General features: G+C 63.5%; 2 protein-coding genes across 19 annotated transcripts in view; one reads left to right on the top strand and one right to left on the bottom strand.

Moving 5' to 3' along the window:
• TSPAN11 (tetraspanin 11) overlaps window positions 1-13969 on the top strand; it is a 63921-nt gene extending 49952 nt beyond the window's left edge. For 7 of the 13 annotated variants that reach the window (XM_067008555.1, XM_067008565.1, XM_067008552.1 and 4 more), the window contains 5 exons: window positions 1503-1577; window positions 2782-2886; window positions 5416-5569; window positions 5903-5989; window positions 12014-13969. In XM_067008555.1, the coding sequence (XP_066864656.1) occupies window positions 1503-1577; window positions 2782-2886; window positions 5416-5569; window positions 5903-5989; window positions 12014-12234 (642 nt within the window). In that variant the 3' untranslated portion in view covers window positions 12235-13969. Of the gene's footprint in view, window positions 1-1502; window positions 1578-2781; window positions 2887-5410; window positions 5570-5902; window positions 5990-6139; window positions 6249-12013 lie in introns of those variants that run through there. The other 6 variants (XM_067008561.1, XM_067008562.1, XM_067008557.1 and 3 more) reach the window with 5 other exon arrangements.
• A 4132-nt stretch (window positions 13970-18101) lies between these two features.
• The window catches only part of TSPAN9 (tetraspanin 9), a 185552-nt gene continuing 179273 nt past the window's right edge, over window positions 18102-24380 (bottom strand). For 4 of the 6 annotated variants that reach the window (XM_067008551.1, XM_067008550.1, XM_067008549.1 and 1 more), the window contains 3 exons: window positions 23585-23716; window positions 23154-23237; window positions 21092-21715 (listed from right to left, as the gene is read on the bottom strand). In XM_067008551.1, coding sequence (XP_066864652.1) covers window positions 21644-21715; window positions 23154-23237; window positions 23585-23716 — 288 coding nt within the window. In that variant the 3' untranslated portion in view covers window positions 21092-21643. Of the gene's footprint in view, window positions 20864-21089; window positions 21716-23153; window positions 23238-23584; window positions 23717-24380 lie in introns of those variants that run through there. The other 2 variants (XM_067008548.1, XM_059081393.2) reach the window with 1 other exon arrangement.

The raw sequence follows: 24380 nt of genomic DNA, 5'->3' as shown, positions 1-24380 counted from the left end.
GTCAGAGGAGCTGCGGGCCGGGCATGTGCGCCTGGTGGGGGCCGGGCAGAGCTCGGGCACGCAGGCTCTCCTGGTGCAGCGCTGAGCCTGGGCCGGGGGGGAAGGGGACCAGGGACGTCCTCTGTGCTCTTGCCTCAGGCCGACAGACGATTAGGGCCGGCGGTCTCCACTCCTGCGGAGACTGGGAACGCTTCCCCTCATCCCCGTTTCCCCACCACTGGCAGCTCTGATGCTGGGAGGGATGGGGCCCAGTAAGATGGTGGGGGTGGGGGCGGGATTCACTTAACTTGAAAGGAAGCCTGGCTCTCGGGTGCAAAGTTCTTTCTCTGTGCCAGCTCCCCTGTGGGCCGGGAGGTGTCCAGGCCAGGCCTGCCGTCCCATGGACAGGCATCACCTCGGAATCCCCGCCCTGCACCTATCCCCTTGCCATCTGTATCCCCTCCTGCCCTCCTTCCTTTCCCTACCTGATAAGCCCTGAAGTTTCAGAGCTCGCCCCCAGGCTGAGCCTTCCCTGGAACCCAGTGATCCAGTGACCAGGGGCTGCGGCCCTGGCGTGGCCAGGCAGGTGGGCGGCCCTTGGGGGGAAGGAGGCGGCAGCAGCCAGTGCTCAGGAGGAGGGGCTGAGCTGCCCCAGAGGGGCCGCTTGCAGGCAACAGTACCTCCCTCCTCTTCCTCTCCTTCCTCCTCTCCCCGCCCTCATCTCCATCCTCCCTCAGCTCCCTCTCCCTGTGTCCCCTCCCAGCCACGTGGGCCTGGCATGCGTTGCCGACCCCTTGGCTCCTGTAAGAGCACCCCGGGTCCAAGCAGTGACACCAGGTGGGAGAGGGAGAGGGCTGCAGGCCCATCCTGCCCACCACAGCCGAGTGCACAGCCTGGAAGCCAGCCAGCATCAACACGCTCAGCCTCACCGGCTCTCCCCACTCCCTGAACTGCAGCCCACCCCCACCCCCACCCCCCGGAGCTCTCTGCACCCTCCAGGCTTCCCACGCTCTCCCCTCCACCTGGCATGTGCTTCCCACTTCCTTCACCTGGCATCTCATCCTTAGAGATGCCACTCAGGTGCCACCTGCTCCAGGAAGCCCTCCCTGACTGCCCTCCCCGACCTGGGGCCTCCTATAGTTTCTAGGGCCTGCCCCTTAGTAGCATTTATAACACAACGTTGCAGTCACTTATCTGTCCCTTCCACCAATAATTAAGGCCAATAATTGCCTTACTTAACGGTACCTGGCATGCAGTAGGTGTTTAATAAACATTGGGTGGGTGGACGGGTTAATGAACTGACAGTAGACCGGTGCATGAAGGGTGGAGTGGGGAACTCCAGGCCAGCAGCCGGAAGCGGCGGGTGTCCAGACCCCCGTCCAGGGCTGCTGGGAAGAGGAGGAAGAAGCTGTGGGTGATGGGAGTCCCCCTCAGCTTTGGGCAAGCATTTGTCAGAGGTCCTGAAGGGCCAGCTGCCTGCCCAGGCTTGACCGGCCGTGACCACGTTCTCTCCTCGCTCCTAGTATTTCTGCCTGTTGCTGGCGATCTTCCTTGTTGAGCTGGTGGCAGGGGTCCTGGCCCACGTGTACTACCAGAGGGTGAGTGAAGCGTCCTCCCCATGCTTTCCCCATCTGCTCCCCGAGGAGGGACAGCACGGGGAGGGGTGCATGGGGGCGGGGAGGCAGCGACATGCAGGTGGTCCTGGGCCTCGCCCGCCTGCCTTGGACAAGGGTGCCGTGGTCAGGTCCCCTCCCACTGGGTGCTCAGTGACTCAAGGGGGATATCTGGCTGGTAGAGACAGATGATGGCACTGTCCTTTCACGCCAGCGCCCGTACGACTGATGGATGTACTCAGGATAACGATTGTAAATATTTTTAATATCACCTCGTAATCAAAATGAAAATCAATGGGCTTCCCTGGTGGCGCAGTGGTTGAGAATCCACCTGCCGATGCAGGAGACACGGGTTCGTGCCCTGGTCCGGGAAGATCCCACATGCCGCGGAGCAACTAAGCCCATGAGCCATGGCCGCTAGGCCTGCGCGTCCGGAGCCTGTGCTCCGCAACGGGAGAGGCCACAACAGTGAGAGGCCCGCATACCGCAAAAACAAACAAAAAAAACAAACAAACAAAAAAATGAAAATCAACAGATACAGCCCTCCATATTCAGGGGTTCCGGGTGCACAGATTCAACCAATCATAGATCAAAAATATTTGGAAAACAAATTCCAGAAAGTTCTAAAAGGCAAAACTTGAATCTGCTGTGCACAACTTTTTTTTTTTTTTTTTGGGGGGGGGGCGCTGTGCTGCGTGGCTTGCGGGATCTTAGTTCCCCGACCAGGCCTTCAACCCAGGCCCACGGCAGGTGGACAACTATATACGTAGCATTTACGTTGTATTTACAACTGTTTACGCAGCATTTACCTTGCATTAGGTATTATCAGGACTCTAGAGACGACTCAAAGTGTACGGAAGGACGCGCTTTAAGTTATACGCAAATACTGCGCCACCTTATTCTATAGGAGGGACTTGCCCCCCAGTGCCGAGCCCCGCCCGTGCCCCCACCAGCCGTGAGCTCTGGGTCCCCACCTGTCTCCGGCTCTGCTCATCACGCTCCACCTAACGCAGGTCCCCAGCCTTTGCGACACCGTCTCTAGGGACCCCGCCTCCTGCCCGGGGTCCCAGTTCACCATGTGGGAGGCCTCGCGGGCCGTAGCAGCATTCAAGTTCAAGGAGCTCTGGAGTAGTGGGGGCGGGTCCATGGGTGGTTCTGCTGATGCACCTCCCCTCTCCACCCTCCTTAGCTGAGCGAGGGGCTGAAGCAGCACTTGACCCAGACCCTGGCCGAGGATTACAGGCAGCCCGGCGCTGCGGAGATCACAGCCTCCGTAGACCGTCTACAGCAGGAGGTAAGCACCTGCCCTGTGGGCCTGGAGGCCACGCAGACATGGGTTCCCATCCTGACTCTGCCCCTTCCCGTCTGTGTGACCCTGGGCGAGTCACTCAGCTTCTCTGAGCCTCATAGGGCGTGGGGGGCACTACCTTCCGCCCCGTAGGTAGAAGTCCCTCCCACCACGAAAGTACCCCCTGAATCCCGGTTCTTTCTTTCCTCCTCTTCTGCCCTCCCCTCCGGGTGCCTGGTGGCAGGAAGCTGGGGGTACCAGGATTCGGCTGGGGCCCCAGAAGAGCGAACTGGGACAGGTAGAGGTATCTCAGCAAAGCCGCCGTAAGAATTTCCCAGTTGCAAAGCCGTCGGGCAGCACGAGGGGCACAGAAGAGCGGCCTCTCCTTTCCGAGAAGGGGCTCGGCAGATCCCCGCAGTGAGGCCCGCTGTCCTGCCGGGGGCGGGGGGGGCGAGTGGACCTCAGACCGATACGGCAGCCGCTAGCCACACGTGGCTCTTTACACCTAAACGTGAACCTCAGCCCCTCGGTCACTCTCACCACATCTCACTGCCCGGTGGCCACGTGCGTCTAGTGGCCACCAAGGGGGACAGCACAGGTACAGGGCATTTCCATGTTCCAGAAAACTCTGTTGGATGGCGCAGCGTGGAATCTTGGGGGTTCTGTGTTGGAGAATTTGAGACAACACTCCCCGCCCGCCCTGGTGCCCCTGCTCCCTGCCACCCATGCCACCCTCACCCTGTGGGCTCTGTGCCATCCTGCGTCTGCAGTCCCACCCTGGGCCCGGGGCCATGGCCTTTTTGCCGGGACCCTGAGCTCTGGCTGCGTCTTAGTTCAGGCCCCGTTTCCCCAAGACTGGCCTAGCTCCCGGGGGGTCTCTTGTCCTCCGACGTAGTGGCAAAGGGCAGCCCTGTCCCCAAGGTGCAGGCACAGCCGGCTGGCAGCCCCGTCCAGCCCCGTCTGCACTCGGCCGGCCTCCCACGCAGGACCTGTGCCGGGTCGCTGCCCCGGGGCCTCTCGGGAAGCCCGACAGCCCGCAGGCCACTGCGGTCCAGGCGAGGCTGGGGGACCCTGGCACGGAGAGCGGGGCTGGGGAGGCCAGCTGGGCTCGCTGGGGGGAGAGGACAGGAGGGCACAGCCCGGGCAGGGGGAGCCAGCTCGGCAGCGCTGCCCCGCGGGCACCAGAGCTCGTGGAGCCGGGCTCCCGCGCGAGTCGGGGGCACCTAGAACACCCTCAGAGTCGCCTGAGGACACCGAGCCCCGAGGGGCAGCGTCTGGGCTCCGGGCCGCGCCACGGGCCTGTGTTCACGCACGTACGGTGACCACAGGGGGCCCCTCGCTAACTGCCTCCTCTGTACTGGGCTCGTGGCCAAGGGCTTTACGTGACCCGCCGCTTTCAGGCCTCGCAGCAGCCCTCATGGAGGTACCTGGCCATCGCCATGTTACAGGGGGCAAAACTGAAGCCCGAGGGGCTTAGCGAGCTGTGCAGGTGGCGCGCGAGGACGGTCCCGCGGGACTCCCAGCACACGCCACGCTGTTCCCTGCTGTCTGTGCTGCTCCTTCTGCCCGAGTCCCCGGGCTCCTCGGCTGCCCCGCGGGGCCTCCTTGGCCCTTGGTCCCCGCGAGCGTCTCTGTCCCCCCTACTGAGCGGCGGTCAGTGACGAGCTTGGGAAAGGCAGGAGCTTCCGGCTCCAGTTCGGGCCCAGGGCCTGGCTTCACTCTTGGCGCACAGCAGGCGCCTAATAAATGCTTGGACTAAAAGTACCTCCACCCCACACACCAGAGAGCCTCACAACAGCCGTGTTCTGTGGCCCCCTACAGGGACTTGAGTCTCAGTCCCCCAACTCGGGGTGCAGGAAATGAACCGTGTCCAGCTGTCCGGCTCCCTTGAGGCCCGGGCTGGCTCTCCCCACGCCCCGGAGCCGCGTGGAAGACCCTAGTCTTGTTCAGCACTCACGCCGGCCCCTCCGCCTGGCACTGAGCTGGCTGTGTGGTGGCCTCTGGGACACCTCTGTGTCCTGCAGGTCTAGGGGATCTGAGGCTTCGAGGCCTGGACGGTGGGGGGGGGGGCATCTGAGCCTCTGGGAAGGCTGCGACCCGGTGCCAGTGCGGGGGTGTCCTCCCTCCCTGGATGACCAGAAAAGCACCCCCTGGTGGTCTGGTGCCGCCCTGGGCCTGCACGCACTGGTGCACAACCCCACTCCCCGGGGGACCCCCCGGCATCCACCTCCCCACATCTTCTCCCAGACCCTCCCTGCTCCAGGGACACCCAGCGCAACCTCCTTCAAGGACGTGGGTGAACAAAAAGAGGTGGTGATCGGTGTTCCTGCCACCGGCTCTCCACCTGCCTGAAGAGAAGCGCCCCGCAGAGCCAGCCTCCTGCTCAAAAGAGGGGGAGGGAAGAAATCTCGGAAGCAAAGAGGAATTGGATTAAGATCTGAAGGCTGTCCTGCGGCCCCGTAAGCGAGGGTCTGGAGGGCCGCCGCCCCCCGGCTGGGCTGCTCACCTCCAGCCCCGTCTCTTGCTCTAGTTCAGATGCTGCGGAAGCAACAGCTCAGCCGACTGGCAGCACAGCACGTACATCCTGTCTCCAGAGGCCGAGGGCCGCCGGGTGCCCGACAGCTGCTGCAAGACCGTGGTGGCACGCTGCGGCCAGCGGGCCCACCCCTCCAACATCTACAAGGTGGAGGTAAGTGCCCGTCCTGCTGGGGCCGGCAGGGGGCCCGGAAAGGCTCGAGATGGGCCGGATGGGGATCATACTCACCGCCCACGAGACGGCGGTGGGCCTCCCAAGGTCCCCACGAAGCCTGGGGGCGGCAGCCGCTCCTGGGAGATTCCGGGACATCGTGGCACACCCCCGGGCCACCTGAGAAGCCCACGGGCACTCGAAAGGCTAGACCCGGCCCTTTAAGTATCTGGCCTCCCCGAGCGGGGTGGAGGTAGCCCCCCAGCCAGCCCTCCCTCCCCATCCTCACCCACTTCTGGGCCAAGGGGTGTGTCACCTGCCTTACGTACCTTCCAGGGAGGCTGCGTCACCAAGCTGGAGCAGTTCCTGGCCGACCACCTGCTGCTCATGGGGGCGGCGGGCATCGGGGTGGCCTGCCTGCAGGTGAGTTGGAGCAGGGGTTCGGGGGCGGGGGGCAGCGTCTGGAACTCTGAAGCCCTCTCTCTCGCTAGCTGAGGTCGCAGATCCTGGCCCTCTGCCCCGCCTTGCCCTGCCTGCCCCCTCCTCCCCCATCCCCTCCTCTTCCCTCTGCAGCCAAGTTCACTCTCTTCCCCAGAAAACATGAAGGAAAATACCTGGGCCTTGGGGCCACCTTGAACTTGTCAGGAACAGAGACCTGGGAGGAGTGGGAGTGTGGGCTCAGGTATGTGCGTATGCACTCTGTGTGTGCACGCGGGGGGGCGTGTGTGCACAGCCTGCTGTGGTCAGAGCGGGTCCGTGGGTGTGTCTGCATGCACCTGCGTGTACGTGGTCGGGGCCGGATGCACATATGTGTTGAGGCGTGCTGTGCATATGTGTGTATTCTCATGCATGGACACGCGCTCCTTCCTGTGTGTGCGTGAGTTTGGTGCACGTGTGCGTGCCCCTGCGGGTATATGTACACCCAGCCCCGTGCTCTGAGGACGAGCGGTGATACTCGAAACGATGAAACGATGCTCCGTTTCACCACTCCACACCCCTCCCCCGGCCACCGCCCAGGAGTCCAGTTGCGGCGCAGCCTCGGTTCCTCACTTGTGAAAAGGAGCTGACTGTACCCGGATGGGTGACTAGAGGGGATGGGCATCGTGCACACGGAGCACTCGGCTCATCGCTGAGCAGACAGCAGACACTCAGAAAATGGTACCCACCACCGTTTCATCGTTTCTCCGTGGGCACAGCATCTCTCAAAAGAGCCGAGGTGTCTCCTGGCCACACCAGCCTGCCCCTCACCCACACTCAGGTGCCGGCGCAGCGAGCCGGGGGCGGCAGGTGGGGGCCCCTCACACGGCCCTTTCGCGCCCGCCCAGGCAGGCCTTCTGCCCGGTGCACTGAGCCCCCGGGGAGCCGCAGGCCGGAACCGGGGGAGGAATGCTCCGCACCGCGACTCCTGCAGCTCGGGGGACCGAGCTTCCCGGACACCTGTTGCCGACTTCAGGGGTTGGGGGCCTGCTCTGCCTGCGGACACTGACCAGACCCGGGCCGCACTCTCCGTCCGATTCCTCCTGACCTCTGTTCTCAAAAGCGTGAAGCTGAAGATGAAGCAGGGAGGCCGAGGGCGGGGAGCGGAATGAACGCGGAGCCTGAGGTCAGGGTGGGGCAAGTCCAGCTGCAGGAGGAACGCTGAGGAGGCGGGGTCACCAGGTGGAGGGCAGGTGCCCGCAGCCCCCCGTTGACCCCCACCGAGGGCGACTCATCCTCCACAGCGCCCTGCGGGACTGTGCTCATGCCCCGCAGAGCGTGTCACCGGGCCACCGCCGGGTCCCCGTCCCTGGCCCATTTTCTCCGTCCATTCCGCTGCGGCGGCCGAGCCGCGGGCTCCGGCGCCCCCTGCCGGCTGGCTCTGGAGCTACCACCCAGCCTCGAGGAGGGGCTCAAACCAGGCCGGCCCCCGGGCTGCCATCCTCCACCAGGCACCTAGCACCTTCCCCGCACCCGCCCAGCCTGGCGCTTCGGAGACCCCCAGGCCCAGGAGATGTAAGGCCAAGATGTCATGCCCCCCTGTCCTCAGGAACAGGGGGAAGTCTAGCCTGGAGTCAGAGGGCCCCCGTGGTAGACGGAGCCCCCTCTTCTGCGTGATCTGGGGGAGAGCCACCCTCCCTCCTGATCCTCAGTTTCTTTACCTGGAAAATGGAGGAGTCTGATGTTTGCAAGCCTTTTTTAAGCAGCAGCGATCTCTCACCCTGGAAATTTTGCACAGGAGCCCAGTTATTTAACATGAAGCCAGAGCTGATCCAATAGAAGGAAGCAGGAGTCGGGAGATGAGCCTGGCGTGAGCCCTCAGGAAGCATTTGGCCTCCCACGATTTCCCTCCTTTCTGGGAAGGATCCCGCCTCAATGAGACGGAGGTGCTGCCGCTTCTTGGGACGTTAGGTAGATGTCTCATGAATACTCTGAACACCAGGCAGGAAACACGACAAATGACGAGCCTGTAGAAAACCCGATTCCAGCCAGACATCGCGTGCGCCTCCGGGGGCGCGTGGACCAGGCACTGGTCTGCCTGCAGAGAGGCTGCCAGGCTGGCTGACCAGAATGCAAGAGGGGGGCGGGCCTCCTGGAGCCCCTGAGGGCTGCGCGTTGAGGTCACCGGCAAGCTTTAAAACGCCCCAGGCCTGGGCTGCGCCCCAGAACAATGAAATAACGCCATCTGGGGCTGGCGGCAGTGTGCTTGTAAAGCTCCCTGGTGGGTCCAGGGTGCAGGCAGGAGGAGAAACGTGAAAAACAGCCCTGGGGGCCTGGAAGTCAGCTGTGGGAGAGATCAGGAGCTGGGGACAGGACTGCACCCTCCGGGTCCTTAACCCACCAAGACAGTCCTGCGGGGGAGGGAGTGGCCGGAGGACATACAGAAACAGGAAGGGGAATTTACAGGGACCCCATTGGAGAACTTTCAAAGAACTGGAGCCCGCCAGCAGTGTCCTTGCAGAGTGCAGAGCTCTCCTGGCTGTAGGTTGGGACAGCGGTTGGGGGCTGGTGTGGGCACTGAAGGACGGCGGTCCCGTACCTGCCAGGCTGTGCATTCTGGGGGTGCACCTGTCGCTTTCAGCGAGAGCTGGCAGGGCCCCTCCACCCTCCCATCTGGTGTGACTCCGTACACTGGATTTCCAGACCCACAAGGTGCCCCAAAGCGTAGGCTCGTAGTTGCGGAAAAACTCGAAGATTCTCTAGGCAGGTGTGTCAACCCTGGACACACGGTAGAATCAGGTTTAAAAACTACCACTGCTCAGGCCCTGTCCCCACACATCCTGGCTGTTGGTCTGGGGTGAGACCTGTGCAGGGGCGTTTTTTAAAATCCCTCCAGGTGATCCACATGTGTGCTCGGGGCTGAGAGCACGGCCCCACCTATTCACGTACATCTGGGGCACCAGGCCAGGACCCAGCTCCACGCTCGCGTCCCCTTCTGTGGGTGCGCTTTGGAGGCTGTCCACGCTGAGGTCACTTTGGAAGCTAATTGCCAGCGTATTCGGGCCAGGAAGCTTCTATCTGTAAAGGACATAGTGGCTCAGCCCCTTTTCCGACCGTCCTCCTCACACACAGAATCCGGGAGCCTCCCTCTCAGGGGCAGGTCGGCAGAGGAGGGGGAGGGCGAGCGCTCTTTGTCAGCTTTGTAACGGGAGCTGCTGTGTGCCAGGCGCTCTGCCCAGTGCCAGGCCACACCAGCCGGCAGCACGTGGTCCCCTCTCCTAGGGGCTCTCACTCAAGGGGAGGAGACACACAGAACCCAGGATCCACGCACAATCACAGTGTGAGCCCTGGGGTTTGGGGAGCACCTAGGAGGCCCGAACCATCGTGGGCAGTCAGGGAAGGCTTCCTGGAGGAAGTGATATATAATTAAGCCTTGAGGGAGTTTGATAGAAAGAAGCAGAAGGAGGAAGCATGCCAGGGTGAGGGGACTGCACGTGCAAAGCCCTGGCTGCCTGGGGGGTGGGGGAGGTTTATCCTGAGGGCCCTGGGGAGCCTCTCACAGGCTCAGGGTGCAGAAGGGGCTGGGTGCCGTGGTGTTGGTCTTGTCATACTGGGTTTCAAAGAATCTCACTGGGAAGGCTCTGGACCTGTGAACGGTCTGGAGGTTTTCCTATTGATAGAGGGGAACTTGGGGCTCAGAGGTTATGACTGAACCCAAGGTCACAGAGCCCCAGATAGAAGCTAGCCCACTCCCACTCCCACCCTGACATTCCCACAGTGTAGGATGGAAACAAGAGCCCAGAAACCCACAGGACAGCAAGATTGGGATCTGCAGGTCATTTAAAGGGGAACTGAAAGATCTTATTGGAACGGCTTCTTGGAACTCCCTGGCCCATCCTTGATGCTTGTAATGACAGCCGGCTGCCGTCCCGAAAACCTCACAAGAGGCTAAAAGCATGCCGCCCTCCCTGTTAAAAAGCCCGCATGCGGCAAACACCGCCTCCAGGCAGGCTGCCAGGAGAGAGGGCACCTCTCACCCGTGCCCCACGCAGGCTGAGCTCAGCAGCCTGTCCAGCCCACCCTCTGCCACCTCCTGCTCCTGCAGCCCCCTTGGCCTGTGTGTTCTCTGCTCACAGCCGTCTGTGCTGAGTCCTCCATGTCCTCTATCAGGAACGGGACACTGGGGGTCCCTCGGGGACTGGATAGTTTGGTCCCATTCCCCCTCTGCATGCATCAGGGTGGGGTGTGTGTGCGTGCGTGTGTGTGTGAATGTGTGTGCACATCCTCGGCCCCTCTGCATGCATCAAAGTGGTGTGTGTGCACACGTGTGTGTGTTTGTGTACACTTGGGTGTACATGTGCCCACGTGCTGAGCACATTGTCTGCCCCTCTGCATGCATCAGGGTGGGGTGTGTGTGTGTGTGTGTGTGTTTGGACACGCGCTGACGTCCACCTTGCCGTGCCTTCCCCGGGGGCACCTCGGGGACACGTGTCACGTACTAAGTGCGCGTGCTGGACGCTCAGGCCTCCGGGTCCTCCCCGGCGTGAGAGGTGTGCCGTAGGGGACGCAGCCACGCGTCTGTGCTGGTCCAGCTACTCCCATCTGGCCTCCCCTTGACAAGATGACCCCCCAGGACAAGTCATCAAAGCATGAGGTGGGGACGGGGCGGAGGGCCTGCACGCCACCTGGGTGGGATGAGTGTGACAGCCTCCTGCTTAAAGCCAGCGGGAGGTGAGATCACCTCTTAAGCCACGTTTGAGCCCGTGGCTCTGAATCCCAGAGGTGGATTAGCACTGCTCTTAGCACCAAGTCTGAAAGCTGAAAGCTGTGTTCCCAGGGGCTGAAACTCCCGCGTGGGGACAGAGGGGAGGGACGAAGGGGGCACAGAAGGGCTCGGCCTCCGCTCCCTCCTTGAGTCTCTCAAAGAGAAGCTAGGGTCTGCCAGCCCCAGGCCGTCCTCTTCAGCCTGTCCTCCTCCGTGTGCATCCGGAGGTGCCCTGGAAAGATCAGGTCAGCAGCAGCCGCTGGGAAAGATGGGGTGCTCTTCCCTATATTGGGGAAACCCACCTGGACTCCTGTCCGTGGCACAGTCACGGGTTGCCCTCCCAGTGTCCCCTCCTGCGGGCCAGGAGCCGGAAGCCAGCGGCGCCATCTTCATCAGGGCCACCGTCCCAGCCCTGGGCCTCCTTGGTCTGACGCATCCTCACCTCCGCGTTCTCAGTGCATAGCGCAAGGCAGGAGGGGAGGAGCGATGAGGGGGAAGCAAACAAAGAACCAGGTGGGGACAGAGGTCCTCATCCTCTGCGCTTAGAGATGGGCGAGTGAGACGTTGGAGGCCACTGCCCAGCACTGCCCAGCTCCGGGCAGCTAGGAGACGGGACAGAGGGGCTGGCACGCAGGCTCCCTGGGCCTGGGGTTGGTGCCGCGTCCCGAGCTGATTTACGAGATGAGCTGGTGACGGTCCTGGGCCCTCCACTCAGAGCTTCAGTTTCCCCTCCTGCACATCAGCCAGAGAATCGGCTCCAGGCCCTTGTTTTTCTCTGGTACCTGAGCGCAGCAAGATGCAGACAGACTTTCCTCAAGAAAGACTGCTTCAGCCAGCAACGAGAGAGCGGCAGTGTCACCGTTCAGAATCTGATAAAATCAGGCCACATCTCCAGAGAAGGTCAGGGGCCACAGAGCCGCCGGGTGGACGGGAAGCTGGTTAGACGTGCAGGCCCCCACCCAGGCCACAGAACTGTAAGCTGCGGCGTAACAAGGTCCCCGGGCGATCCGTGACCACTCAAGCGTGAGAAATACCGCCCTCGGCTAGTGGTTCTCCAAGTGGTCCTCACCTCCACCCCCAGCATCACCTGGGAGCTTGTCAGAAATGCAGAGTGCCGGGCCCCACCCCAGACCCCCTGAGTCGGAACCTGCCCCGATCAGGTCCCCAGGGGGCACTCGGCGGTGGGATTCCAGCCCCAGGGCGCCCTTGGCCGGCACGCTAGCGGGCTCTGATTTCTCTGCCTCTCTGCTCTTTCCACCCGGCAGATCTGCGGGATGATTCTCACCTGCTGTTTGCACCGGAGGGTCCAGCTGCATTTATACTAACGGCCGGCCTCGCCCCCGTGTTCCACTGCCCCTCGCAAGCCACCCCCCTCACGGGGGCCCGAATCCATCGGCCAGGCCTGCGATGTCAGCATCAGCTGGCCTGGAAGCTCCCGGAAACAACCCCTACTCTGTGCCCAGCCCCTTGGGAGCCACAAGCCTGAGACCATGGCTCCTGCAGCCCCCCACCCGGGCCGGGGACCCTTAGCCACCTCCCTGCACGTCTGTGGGCCCCACCGCCAGAACCCCCAGGCCGGGGGCGGAGCCTGCTGGGAGACCACAGCCAGAGCCTCGCCAGGCACGGGCTCCCGTGGACCGCACGGGGCTGGGCTCCGGCTGGGCTCCCTCCCTGCTCCTGAACCCTGAGCCAGGGCTGGAAACCTTGACCCCTCTGGGATGCCTGCATCGGCCCGTGAGCCCCCCCACCTGTGCTCACCATCCTTCCTCGCGTCTCTGCTGGGCGTGCTTTTCTCCCCCCGGCCCGGGAATTGCATCGGGTTGGCTCTGCCCCCAGAAGACCCAACCTTCTGCCCAGCACCACACCTTCTCACCTGGAAAGGAGGGTCAGGTGGCCCGGTTCCTTCCTGCAGGGCCGGGGTTGGGCGGCGCAGGCGGGGTGGAGCCGCCAGGGCCGGGACAGGGGCCTGCCCTGGGCCCCTCCCCGGGAGAGGTCCCCCTGGGGGGCCTTGGGCCCAAGCCCCGTCTCTAGCCATATGCCCCCCGGGGGTCTCCTGTCCATGGCTTGGATCTCAGGAAGCCCAGGTTTTTAAAACCATCTTCATCTCTTAATGTTGGTGGGAGTAAAATCCTTCCTGGTGAAACCAAATCACAGACCCTGCAGAGCTGGAGCCGCCGAGAAGGTGCAGCTCTGAGCAGGGGGGGTGCTCGGCCCGCAACCTGCTTTTCCTGGGCCCGCGCTCCCAGACCGCCGGGCCGCCACCACGTGGCCTGCAGGAGCCCCGCTGCTTCCCAGAGAGAATATAGCCCCTTCCTTAGCTTGTCATGCTCGGGCCGAATCAGGGAATTTTCAGCGAGAACTTTCCCAGATACGGAGGGAGAACTCAAAGAAAATCTAGGAAGTGCAGAGCACAGGTGCTGGCAGTTTTCCAAAGAACACGTATCAACTCACGAGGCCCCCACGGCCCATCCCCCTCCACGTGGCCATTTCGAGTGGGCAGAGATCGCCGGCCCGCGTGTCCCGGGTCCTGGATTCCCCTCCTGCTTCCCTCCGCCGTGATACTGCGGCCAAGGCCAGGAAAGGTCACACGTCGCCTCCCCGGTCTCTTGCGGGCCCAACTCAGTCCCTGGTGGAGGGTGTTTTCCTTCGCATTCGGGGGTCACTGCCGTCCCCAACACGGCCCCAACTGTACCAAAACCACACACTCCCCGAACGGGGGTTACCCACACGGCAGACGGCACAGCGGCGTTCCCGGGTCAGACTGCCTCTCCTGCCCTGGGATTCTCCGGGCGCTGTTAGAGAGGGCCCTGGTGTCACCGACGCCGATTCATTAAAAGGGAGGCCAGCTCTCCAGCAATCCCAGATTGCACCAGAGCCAAAAAACATGGTGCTGCGATGATCTTTGCTGCCCTCCAACTTCCCGGGATTCGTGCATATAATCGAAAGAGACCCGTTAAGTCCCAAGTTCTCTGCAGGGCTAGATGCCAGGCTGACGCCACACTCTCCCGCCGGTACCGGGACCCCGGGCCACCTCACCCCAGAGTGGCAGCGTTTCTCCACGGGGACCAGTTCGTTTGTCCCTGTCCCCAGATGCATCGGTGGGGGGCACTTTTTCACCCCAAAGCAAAGCGACTTCCATCGTAATTCAGAGAAGCTGGGGGCCCCAGGTTACCCAGTGTGAAGCCAGAAGGAAGTAAATGCTTCGTCTTTTGTGACAGAAAGCGCTCATTCTACTTCATTCACTCTTCTGTCTAGAAAACTTGCTTGACGTGGGCGGGGCTGGGGTCCGTGGGAGCACCCGGGCCAGCTGGGCTCGGGGGGGCCCCAAGACGGGGGCACGGGGCGGGGGGGTCGCAGGCTGGGCGCGAGCCCCTCGCCTGGTGTGAACCCGACGGTCCCGTTCACTGTGTGAGCCCTCCATCCACCGGGATGTCCCCGGGGGGAGCCCACCTTGCAGGGCAGTCCCCAGCCCTGCCCTCCTCCTGTGTCAGCCCGCATCCTGGTCGAGATTATTCTCTGAACAACCACGGGGCTGCCCTCCGATGGCCTGGGTATCAGGCAGGGGCTGGAGCCGGTCTAGGCACGTCTGAGCACATCTGTCGCATCGGGCCGGCACGTCTGCTCACCTGCGCCGTCACCGTGAGCATGAGTACGCACGCGTGTCTGCACAGATGCTCGAGTGTGCCCGGGGGCCCGGCACCCTGCAGGCCCCTCCCCGCTGCACACAAGCAGCACTGGGGGTGGTGGGCGCTGCTGTCAGCACAGGCTGGCAGTCAGCGGGGCCTCGGTCAGGTGCGTGAGCAGCAAGCCTCCTTTGCGAAGCTGTCCCCCTTGGTGCCTGCCGGCGGGCCCGTCGCCGGCCGCTCCGTCCCAGCTCCGAGGGCCAGGCTGCCGGGCTGCAGTGGGTGGGCTGCCGTGAGCCGGACCCTGGTTCCCTCCGTCGCCCAGCTGAGGCTGGACAGGCTGTCAGTGGGGGCATGGGAAGCCCCGCTCCCGCTCTCCCCCCGCATCCATCACCGGCTGAAGATGACGCAGTGGCTGGAGATGGTGACGCGGTGGCTGACGGCCGGCAGGGGGGCTGGGGGAGCCTCTGGGCCAGGCGGGGGCGGGGGGTGAAGAGGGCGGTCAGTGAAGCACGGATCCAGCCCTGTCCGTCAGCCAGGCCAGCCAGAGCCAAGAGGGCTAATGTTCCCATTGGCACCGTTTCACGAGGTGGGAATGGTTTCCACCGGAATTTTCAAAAGCTGTACGTATCCCTGAAAGTCCTTAACTGGTGTTTAGGGAACCCCAGGTGGGGGACCACAGATCAAGTTTCACATGCTTTCCCTGAGTTGCCAACCAGTAAGTAAGAAGGCTGAGTCCTTTCGGGAACTGGGTCTGTTGACCCAGGGAAGATATATCTATGGAGACTATACTGGCCCTGCAGGAATTCAGCGCAGGGAGAGGGGGCAAAAGACGAGGAGCTTCCTGAGGCCACTGACCAGTGAGATGGCCTCGCCTGTCCACACGTTGGATCAGCCTTGCTGCAGACTTGGGGCGAGGCTGGTTCCCTGAGCACTGCAGCCACTCGAAGAAAAATCTCTGGGTGGCAGCAGGCTCTACCCACCAGACCCACAGAGCACGCTGGGGCCTGGCTACACCAGTCCCCCCCTCTTCTCAGCATCAAGGGGCACTGAGGGCAGCTGGGCAGTGCTCAGGGGTGCCCCAGGTGCCATCTAAGCGCCTCGGCAGGGAGAGGCCAGCAGCAGCTTCAGCCGGAGAGCCTGGCCCGGGCACACCCTGCGGAGTGCTGTTACCCTTGTTGTTAGTTCAAGGAGACACACTAGTCCATCTCCATGGCTGCGTTACACTCAGCAAAAACAAGATGGCTAAATCAGTAGCCTCCAAGTCTTTGCCAAACACTTTAAGAAGGAACCGTTGCAACGCCAATATTTTTGTGTCCAAAATGGCGTTCACTTAATCTGACTTCCTTCCCTCTGACTCCTGTGGATTACTGAATATGCTGCTACTGGACCAGCGGAGCAGGACAAGCCCCCCGCGGGAGGCGGGCGGAGCGTGCCCGCCGAGCTCGCACATCTCCCGAGCTCTATCCCCCCTCCACTCTCCATCCAGCCCCGCCCCCCAGATCACTCTCTTGTAACTCCAGTTTTCAGCCAGGGGGATGCTCTTCCTTGGGGTCCCACCTCTTGTTTGGGGACTCCTGAGGCCCCAGATTTGACCAGTTTCTTGCCAAGCACCTACTCTCATTCAGAACAAGCTGGATATCTTCTTTTTAAAACAATTTATTGCGGAGCACGGGCTCTAGGCGCGCGGGCTTCAGTAGTTGCGGCACGTGGGCTCAACGGTTGTGGCTCGCGGGCTCTAGAGCGCCGGCTCAGCAGTTGTGGCCCGTGGGCTTAGTTGCTCCGCGGCACATGGGATCTTCCCGTACCAGGGCTCAAACCCGTGTCCCCTGTATTGGCAGGCGGATTCTTAACCACCGTGCCACCAGGGAAGCTCTGGATGTCTTTACATACACGATTTTATTTAGTCCTCGCATTAAATCTGTAAAATACGTATTATCCGCATTTGGCAGATGATGAAACCAAGGCAAGTTCAGTGAGAACCCAGTGCTCACATGGACACCAACCACATGCAGAGTGGGAGCCGAACCCAGTCCTCCCGAACCAGTGCGCTTTCCACCCAGGCGTGGCATTTCTCTAAGGGTGAAAGCTCAGGCTCGACTGACAGCCAGTAAAACAGTTGTGGTCAGGAGGGATCTACATGCACACAAAGGCATTTCACGAGCTGTGACCCAGCACCAGCAAAAGGAGCGATTTAGTCACAGGCTGCAGCTCTGCGCCCCCCCCGTCCATCCCCTGCACGCGAGGGCGCAGCCCGCGAGACCCACACGGCCTCCGTCCGCTTCCAGGAGTCCTCTCCTGTCGGGGGAGGGGCTCACGCTGGGGGCATGACAGGCAGAGGCTCCTCCTCCCCCCAGCAAATCCGCTCCATCACCAAGGCCTGTCGGTCCTCCCGTGGGTCCCTGTCACGTCTCCCCCATCCCGCTGGTAACGCCCTTCATTCTCACGCTGTAGCCAGAGGTATGGCGCCCAAGGGCAGAGCTGAGCCGGTCGCACGGGCTTCAGACCTCTCAGCGGGCGCCCACTGCTCTTAGCTTAAAGTTCAAACTCACCCACCGGCTCACAAGCTGTGGCCCCTGCCCAGCCAGGACAGCTGCGTCTCACAGCACACCTGGCAGGAACCCAGCACTCAGTGCGGCCGGGTTGCTCCAGGGCACTGGGGGCCGGCCAGCTGCACTCTGCCCCCAGGAGCAGACGGCACAGGCTCCAGGTGGGCATCGCCGTGGGGCGCCCACGGGCTGGCGGCGGGAGTGAGAGCGGACGGGCAGGGGGTCGGCCCCACCCACGCTCCTAGGACTCGGTTGGTCCTCAGCAGATGACGGAGGGTCACCTGCCCTCGGCCCCAATGACCCCCGGTAACTGTCCTTGGGGAGGCTCCCAGGGACCCCACTCCGCTGGACCTTCGAGAGGGTCGCCTCAGACTCCTCAGTCCTCAGCAGATCCCCGGGGGCTTCGGGACACAGCAGCCGTGGGAAGGGGTCCCAAGGTGGGTGCTCAGGACAATTCGTGCCAGCCTGGCCTCCCCCCGAGGAGGGGGGCAGACCTCCACGTGCAGAGGGGCTCAGGGAGACCCCGCGCTGTACCTACCCTTCCTTCCCGCCCAGCCTGTCCAGCCCTCCCACCCCGCCACTCCTTGTCACCGTGACGATGACGGCAGAGGAAAAGCCACAAGCCAGAGCCCCAGCCGGGGAGCTGCAGCTAGCCGGCAGGTCAGGGCTCTCGTGGCTCCAATGCCACCCGCCATCCCCGCCGACCATCTCATGCTGATGGATGCTCCCCTGCCCTCTCAAGGCCGTCCCAAGGCCACCCTCAGCGGGTGCGGCCCAAGCCAAGCCACACGGTGTGGTCCCCTCAGTCCCGGGAGAGACGCCAGGCCCACAACGAACCCCAGGAACATCGCAGGGACCGGGGAGAGGCTGTACCTGAAGCTGGCAGCCCCGCCCCACTGGGGGCCTCTGATAACTTGTCGCGGCCCCTCCCTCACACTCTTACAGGACCCCAGGACTGGCCATCCGTGGCAGGCGGCAGACGCCGAGGCGCCGGGACAGGCCCCTGACCCCAGAGGCCCCTCCCCGCCCAGCAGATCTGTAGCCTGGGCCCGAGGACAGGAGGAGAGGTCCTCGCCGTGGGCTGTGCGTGGACAAGGCAGGCTGGTCCCTCACACCAACACCTCGTGAAAAAGTCACAGTCGTGGCTCAGTGGACACAAACACCACAAAGAGACAGGCTGCTTGTGCTTTTGACACGTTATCGGTTTTTATTTAAAAACATGCTAAAAACATGGCGTTCCGTAAGCCAGGACCAGGATGAAGGAAGCGCACGGGTATGGCATCGCAAGCAGAAAAGTGCACTGAAACCGGCACGCGTGCCCCGCGCTCAGCCCCGCCGCCCCAGCGGGCAGGGTGTGGGCACAAGCCCCAGGCCTGGCCCTCGAGGGGCCCGGTCAGTGTGGCGCGGCAAGGACACGGCCTGGACTTGGCCTCGTGGCGGCGGAGGGGGCATGGGAGAACAGGAACACGAGAGGCCGGCCCTGAAGGGCCGAGGGGCATGGGGGGCCTCAGGCACCCGGCTCCCGCTCCGTCCTGCCTGGGTCCCTGCTGTTAGCACCTCCACCAGCGGTGGGCAGGGGTCGGAGAGGCGGGGACATCCTTTCCATCCACCTGGACCACCCTCAGGCCACCGAGAGAGGAGGCACGGCCGTCTGGTCCAAGTCAAACCAGGACACCTGCGTGAGGGTCTGGGGTGGGGCAGCAACCTTCCCAGGGTGAGAGGCCACGACGCAGGCCCACACCGGAGGGGAGAGAGGAGAGGGCCTCCAGCGGGGGGACAGGGGTCCCCAAGGGCCGTGCTCACAGCCCCGCTGGCTCACCTCCCTTGCGAGACGGCAGCAGAGAGGCCGAGTGGAGACAGGCGCTCCCCTGAGGTCTGCAGGACCTTGGCCTTGGGAGTCACAACTCTGTAAGCTGCCTGCATCAGACCCCACGGAGCTAACTGTGACCTTGGCAGGGGAGTCGCCGGGGAGGGGTTTCCCTCAGGTAGTGGTGCCCACGAGAGCAGGGTCGGGAGAAACTGAGAAGGTGCTGGGCCCCATCACTGACATCACACGGCGCGCCTTCTGTGCGGGGTGGGGACCGCTCTGCAGGATGGGCGAGGGGCTGGGAAGAGCCCCCCACCCCCCGCCGTCGCCCCCGTGCGCGGAGCCCGCCGCCCGGTGTGGGCTCGGCCGAATGACGGAACAGCCAAGCACAGGGTCAGGCGAGAAGGCAGTTTTGGGAACTGCGGACAAGGCTCTGTGGGCAGACGGACGGGGCAGGGGCTAGCAGGAGGAGGGAACCGGAGGCAGGGGCCCCAGGGCCGGAGGACGCCCCTTGAAGCTCCAGAAACATAAGATGCCAGCGAGGCCATATGCCACCAAGGTGCTAGGCTTTTGCTGCTGATTTTAACAAAAATTTTACATTGCATTGATAGGCATAAACAACCCCCCCCAAGACAAACCCATTATGCAGCAGTCCCACCGTGCCACTCGAATGCTTGTTTGTGGAGGGTCCCTCGCAGTGCAATGGTGGTGCATCGTCTCTGGGCTCTGCAGACCTGGGCTCCCGGGAGGTGGCTGAAGCTCCTTCCCAGGCAGGCAGGGCCAAAGGGTGGGGAGGGCCGGTCCCCTGTGGCCTCCCCCCCCACGGCCCTGCCCCCAGGCTTTCCCATGAGCACCCCCACTGCCGTCTCAGGAGCTGGTCTCTACTCTGCCCAACTCGCTGAGAGCGCCCTACTCTCTGCTCCCCCGCACCCAGAAGCTCGACTCCTGGGCACACCAAAAGCTCTGCGCTCCTGGTCCCAACCGTCCTGTACTTCAGGGGAGAAGGGGGTTGCCGGCTGGGTGGCCAGGTTTCAGCTCTCGGAACAGACAGGTGGAGGCTGCGGAGGAGACAGGGCCCCCCGGGAGGTCAGGGCACCCATCCAAACACTGCAGAACAAAGGCAGCGTCCAGGCGAGGCCCACCTGGGGAAGTACCAGCTGGTGGGAAAACCTTTCCAAGCTCAGCCCCGTGGATTCTTGACTTATTTTTTTAACTGCACAACTTGCTTAGAGCAGCATGAACCCTAGTCGGGGCACCTCGCTGCAGTCGGATGCCCCCCAGCTGTCCGTCTCCAGGCCCTGACTCGGGCTGCTTTGTCCGGGGGCTACTGTAACGGGATCCCGTCTGACCTCTCTTGGGTCTTCAGTACTCTTCCTTGGGGTCGCAGAGGACGTGATCACCAGTCACCCCAGCATCAATGAACCCCAAGGAAGGAGATGAGGGTCCTGGGACCCGGCTGGACATCCCTCCCTCCCTCCCAGCAGGGAGTCAGTAGCCGGGTGACTCTGGCTGGACCGATCACGGCTCCGCCCTCCCCTCTGGTGGTCGTGGGTCCTCTGCTGCTGTCTGAGCAGTTCCACGGAGGGACCGCTTCCCCTTCCAGAAGCAATGTGAGAGAGCGGCATGTGAACTAGAGAGGTATTTGTCCAAGAGTTTCTAGCAGGAATGTCAGTGAAATAACGCGTTTGCAGAACCTGTCGCGGGAATGCCCGCAGGGATGGAAGGGGAGGCTCCCGGCCCACGGAGGGCAGGAGGGAGGAAGAAGGGAAAAAGAACTGCTCATCAGTGACGCATAAGGACCCACAACCGCTCGGCCTCGTTCCCAGCAAAGCACTCGCAGCCCCCAGAGGACCCCCGGCCCTGGCCTCTCGCGCGGCCTGGGCCTCGACAACGCTGCACCCTGCGGGCCTGGCCCCCGTGCGGCCTCCTGTGCCTCCGTCTCCCCTGCCCCTCCCAGGCTCCCTGCTCCCCCTCCCTCAGTGCATCCTGGCGAGAGCGTCCTGAGTGTGCACAGCGGTCCGTCCTGACAGAAAGCGGGTGGACACGCCCTGTCCCCGCCTGTCCCCACCCTCAGAAAGAAAATCAAACCGTTACAGAAATCAACGCAGTAAAAAGTTACAAATCAGAAAGCTAACCCTAGGGGCTTCCCTGGTGGCGCAGTGGTTGAGAGTCCGCCTGCCGATGCAGGAGACACGGGTTCGTGCCCTGGTCCGGGAGGATCCCACATGCCGCGGAGCAACTAAGCCCGTGAGCCATGGCCGCTGGGCCTGTGCGTCCGGAGCCTGTGCTCCGCAACGGGAGAGGCCACAACAGTGAGAGGCCCGCATACCGAAAAAAAAAAAAAAAAAAAAAGAAAGCTAACCCTAAACTTATCCAAGAGATAGTATTCCTGAATAATCATAATCAGAGTAAAATAAAATAGAAAAGTTACACTGTAAGGTATAAAAAGCCTGGGCGAGATGTTTCCTGGGGCCCGGCCGGGAGCCGGTCAGCCCCGCCCGCGTCCGCGCACCCGCTCTCCGGGCGGCCAGGGGCACCGGGGCCTCCGCCGGGCAGTCTCTCCACGGGGAGGGAGCCCTGCGCCTCCCGCCCCACACCACACGGGGACAAAGTGTCAGCGGAGGAAGGACAGGGCAGAAGCGCACCGGTGCCGGGGGGCTCCCAGAGCACACCCCCCGCCCACCCTGTCTTCTTTGGCAAATACACAGGAATCCGGGCACCCCAGCACCCCAAGGTTTCTGTGCCTCCTCCTCCCTGGCCTCCGCCTGCCGAGAAGGCTGCAGCGGGCGGCGGGGAAGGCAGGCCAGGGAGGCGGGCGCAGGGGTCAGCAGTCTGGAGGGTGCGGGCAGGCAACACAAGCTAAAGGCCTCTTCCCTGGCGCAGTGTCCGCGGGGCCGGGGCGTTCGGCCGACCCGCTCAGGCGTCATATTTTTTCCCAGTCCGGTGGATGTGCTGAAAGAGGGTCATGGAGAAGGCCATGCCCAGAATCTGAAAGACACGGGGAAGGGGCCTCAGGTGGGGGCCACGGGCACCCAGAGCGCGTGAGGCAGCCCCCTGCAGGATGCAGATGCTGGCGGAGCGAGGACGACGCTGAAAAGAGGAGCCTGCGCGTGGGGACCTCGGCCGCTCGGACAGTCCGTGCGGGACGTCGCCGAGCTTCGAGGCCCAGAAACCTGAGGTTACATTGCTCTGCGGTGAGGACAGGACCTGACCCTAAGTAGCAGCCGACGGGGAGCTGGGGGCGTAGGGGGAGCGGCAGGACACTGACAGCCCCCCGCCTCACCTCCGCGGGGTCCTGGGGGACACGGCGTGGCGCCTGGCTGCCGCTCCGCTGGGAGGACGTTACCACTCATCTGGGTCCCCTCAGCCCCCCGAACCCGAGCGGAGCAGACGGTGCAGGAAGCCGGCCTGCGGCCTCCCGGGCACCGTCATGCGCCGCGGATTGCGCGGCCAGGGACACCGTACTTCCCGCGGCGCTCACGCTCAAGGGCTGCCCGTGACCTTGGAGACGGAGGGGCCCAGCCTGGCCCCGGCGTCCTGGTCCAGGCCTGGCTGCAGGCAGCCCTGAGCGGAGCCCCACTCTCGGCACCGGACAGACCCTTGCTCCCGCGAGCCCGTCCTCTGTCAGAGCCCCGAGCAGGGACAGTGGCTTGTCCGCTAAGCTCGGAGGCTCGCAGATGATCAGACACGCGGGGTTCAGGGAAGAAAGGGGACTTCGTGAAGGATGCTCATCTTCCCGTGGACAGACCAGTTGGGGTCAGGTGGTCACCAGGGGTCGGGGTCAGGTGGTCACCAGGGGTAGGGGTCACACACAAGTGGGCAAGCGGGGAGCCCATAATGCTCCCCCAGAAAGGCCGGGGGCTCCTGCTCTCACCATGTCAGCCTTCTCTTCAAGGAGGGAGCCGGGGGCCCCTCCGAGTCCCCCTCCACCACCCACTCTGGGCCTTGCACAGCACAGCCACCCGCGACACGCTGGCTAAGGGCAGCGAGCCCTTCCCGAGCACCTCCCCTTTCCGACGTTTCGGGTATTAAACTCACGTAACACTAAGAAGTGGCCCGTGATCACGCCCACTACACGGATGTGTAAACAAAGGCACAGCAGCTGAGCCACTCGCCAGGTCACACGTATCCCACGGGATGGGACAGAGCCCGCGAAGGCCGCCTATAGGCCTTGCTCACACCTGATGCCTGAGGACTCAGCGCCGTTCAGTTCAGTCACAGGGTAAACGTCCCCGTGCTGTGGGGACAGGCATGCCACAAGCAAAGCCGTGGGGGCTTGCTGCGATGCCAGCCCAGGCCCAAGGCTCAGAGGGGTGTGACGATGACACAGCAGCGCCCTGCGGGCTCGCACAGGCCCGGGGGAGTGGGCGCCCCCTGGCGGCCGGTCGTCTCTCCCGTCTCGCGCGCGGGCTTCCGGGCCCCTTACCTGCATGACCAGGACGCACATCCCCACCGTGCCCAGCACGTGCTTATTGTCATCAAACCACATCTTCACCTTTTCGTAGCAGCCCTGGGGAGCGAGGACCACAGCTTCAGGCGCTGGCCCGACCCTCACTGCGCCTCTGCCCCCGCCCCCAGCCCCGGTCCTCTTGCCTTCCGGCAGCTCCCCCAGGGGTTCTGCCTCCAGGGCCCCGCCGTACAGCCCCAGACCCCACTCCCCCGGACCTCCGACACCCCCAGATGTGGGCCCAGATCCCCCACTTCCCACCTGCCTTCTGGCTTCAGGCCTGTGCGTCCCCACCCGTCCCACATTAAGCCACCTCCTTGGCGGCCCGGGCCACCGTCCCCAGGCTGTCCACCGCACGGACCCCTGGGGTGGGGTGGGGTGGGGTGGGGTGGGGTGGGGTGCAGCCTCACCGTCCTCCACACGGGGGCGCTGCTGTTGCGCCCACAGCCCTGGGAGTTCTCCATGCAGCAGCGGTCGGGAACCGTGTTCTCCCCCAGCACCGGGTACCAGTCTGTGTAGTCGGTGACACCACAGCACCGCATCTGCAGGGGGAGGGGCACAGGGTCAGACGGGCCACACCCGGCGTCCCCCTTGGGCCTCCCCTGCCAGCCGGCCCCCAGGGGAGCTGCGGCCTGGAGTTCAGCCTTCTCGTCCCTTCTTTGGGCCTCAGCCGGGCCCAGGGAAGGAAGTGATCGCTCCTTCCTGGAGGCCGGATGGGGAGAAGGCAATGCTGCTTGCCCTCTGAGCTGGGCTCTGGCCGCTGGGCGCTGGGCGCTGGGCGCAGGGCAGGGCGCTCAGCCCTCCGCTCGCCCACCAGCCCCCTGGCTCTTGGCTTTATGGATCATCCCAAGCTGGCCGTAGCACCCTGGCCCCCTCAGGCTGTGCTGACTCTTTTCCTCTTAGGACAGAACCTCCTGAGTCACGACAAGGGAAGCAACCCTGTTGCTAAAATAAGTTGTCATTCGTGCCAAAGCTTCAGAAAGGAAGGGCTTGGACGAGGTGCCCTCTCGATCATCTGTCCTCCCCAGCTCCCTGGGCCCCGCAGCTGCAGGCCACGTCCAGGCCCTGCTTGCCGTCCTCCCTGACCCCCTCACCCCTCTGCGGCTGCCACACGGTGTCTGACCCAGAAGGCCGGGGTGCCCAGCCGGGTCCCAGAGTCTGAGGCCCAGGCCCCGCCCCCCTGCCCAGCACGGCCCCGCCCCCATG

Source organism: Kogia breviceps, chromosome 12, assembly GCF_026419965.1.
Source record: "Kogia breviceps isolate mKogBre1 chromosome 12, mKogBre1 haplotype 1, whole genome shotgun sequence".
Lineage (NCBI taxonomy): Eukaryota > Metazoa > Chordata > Mammalia > Artiodactyla > Physeteridae > Kogia > Kogia breviceps.
This window is presented reverse-complemented; position numbering and strand designations above follow the sequence as displayed.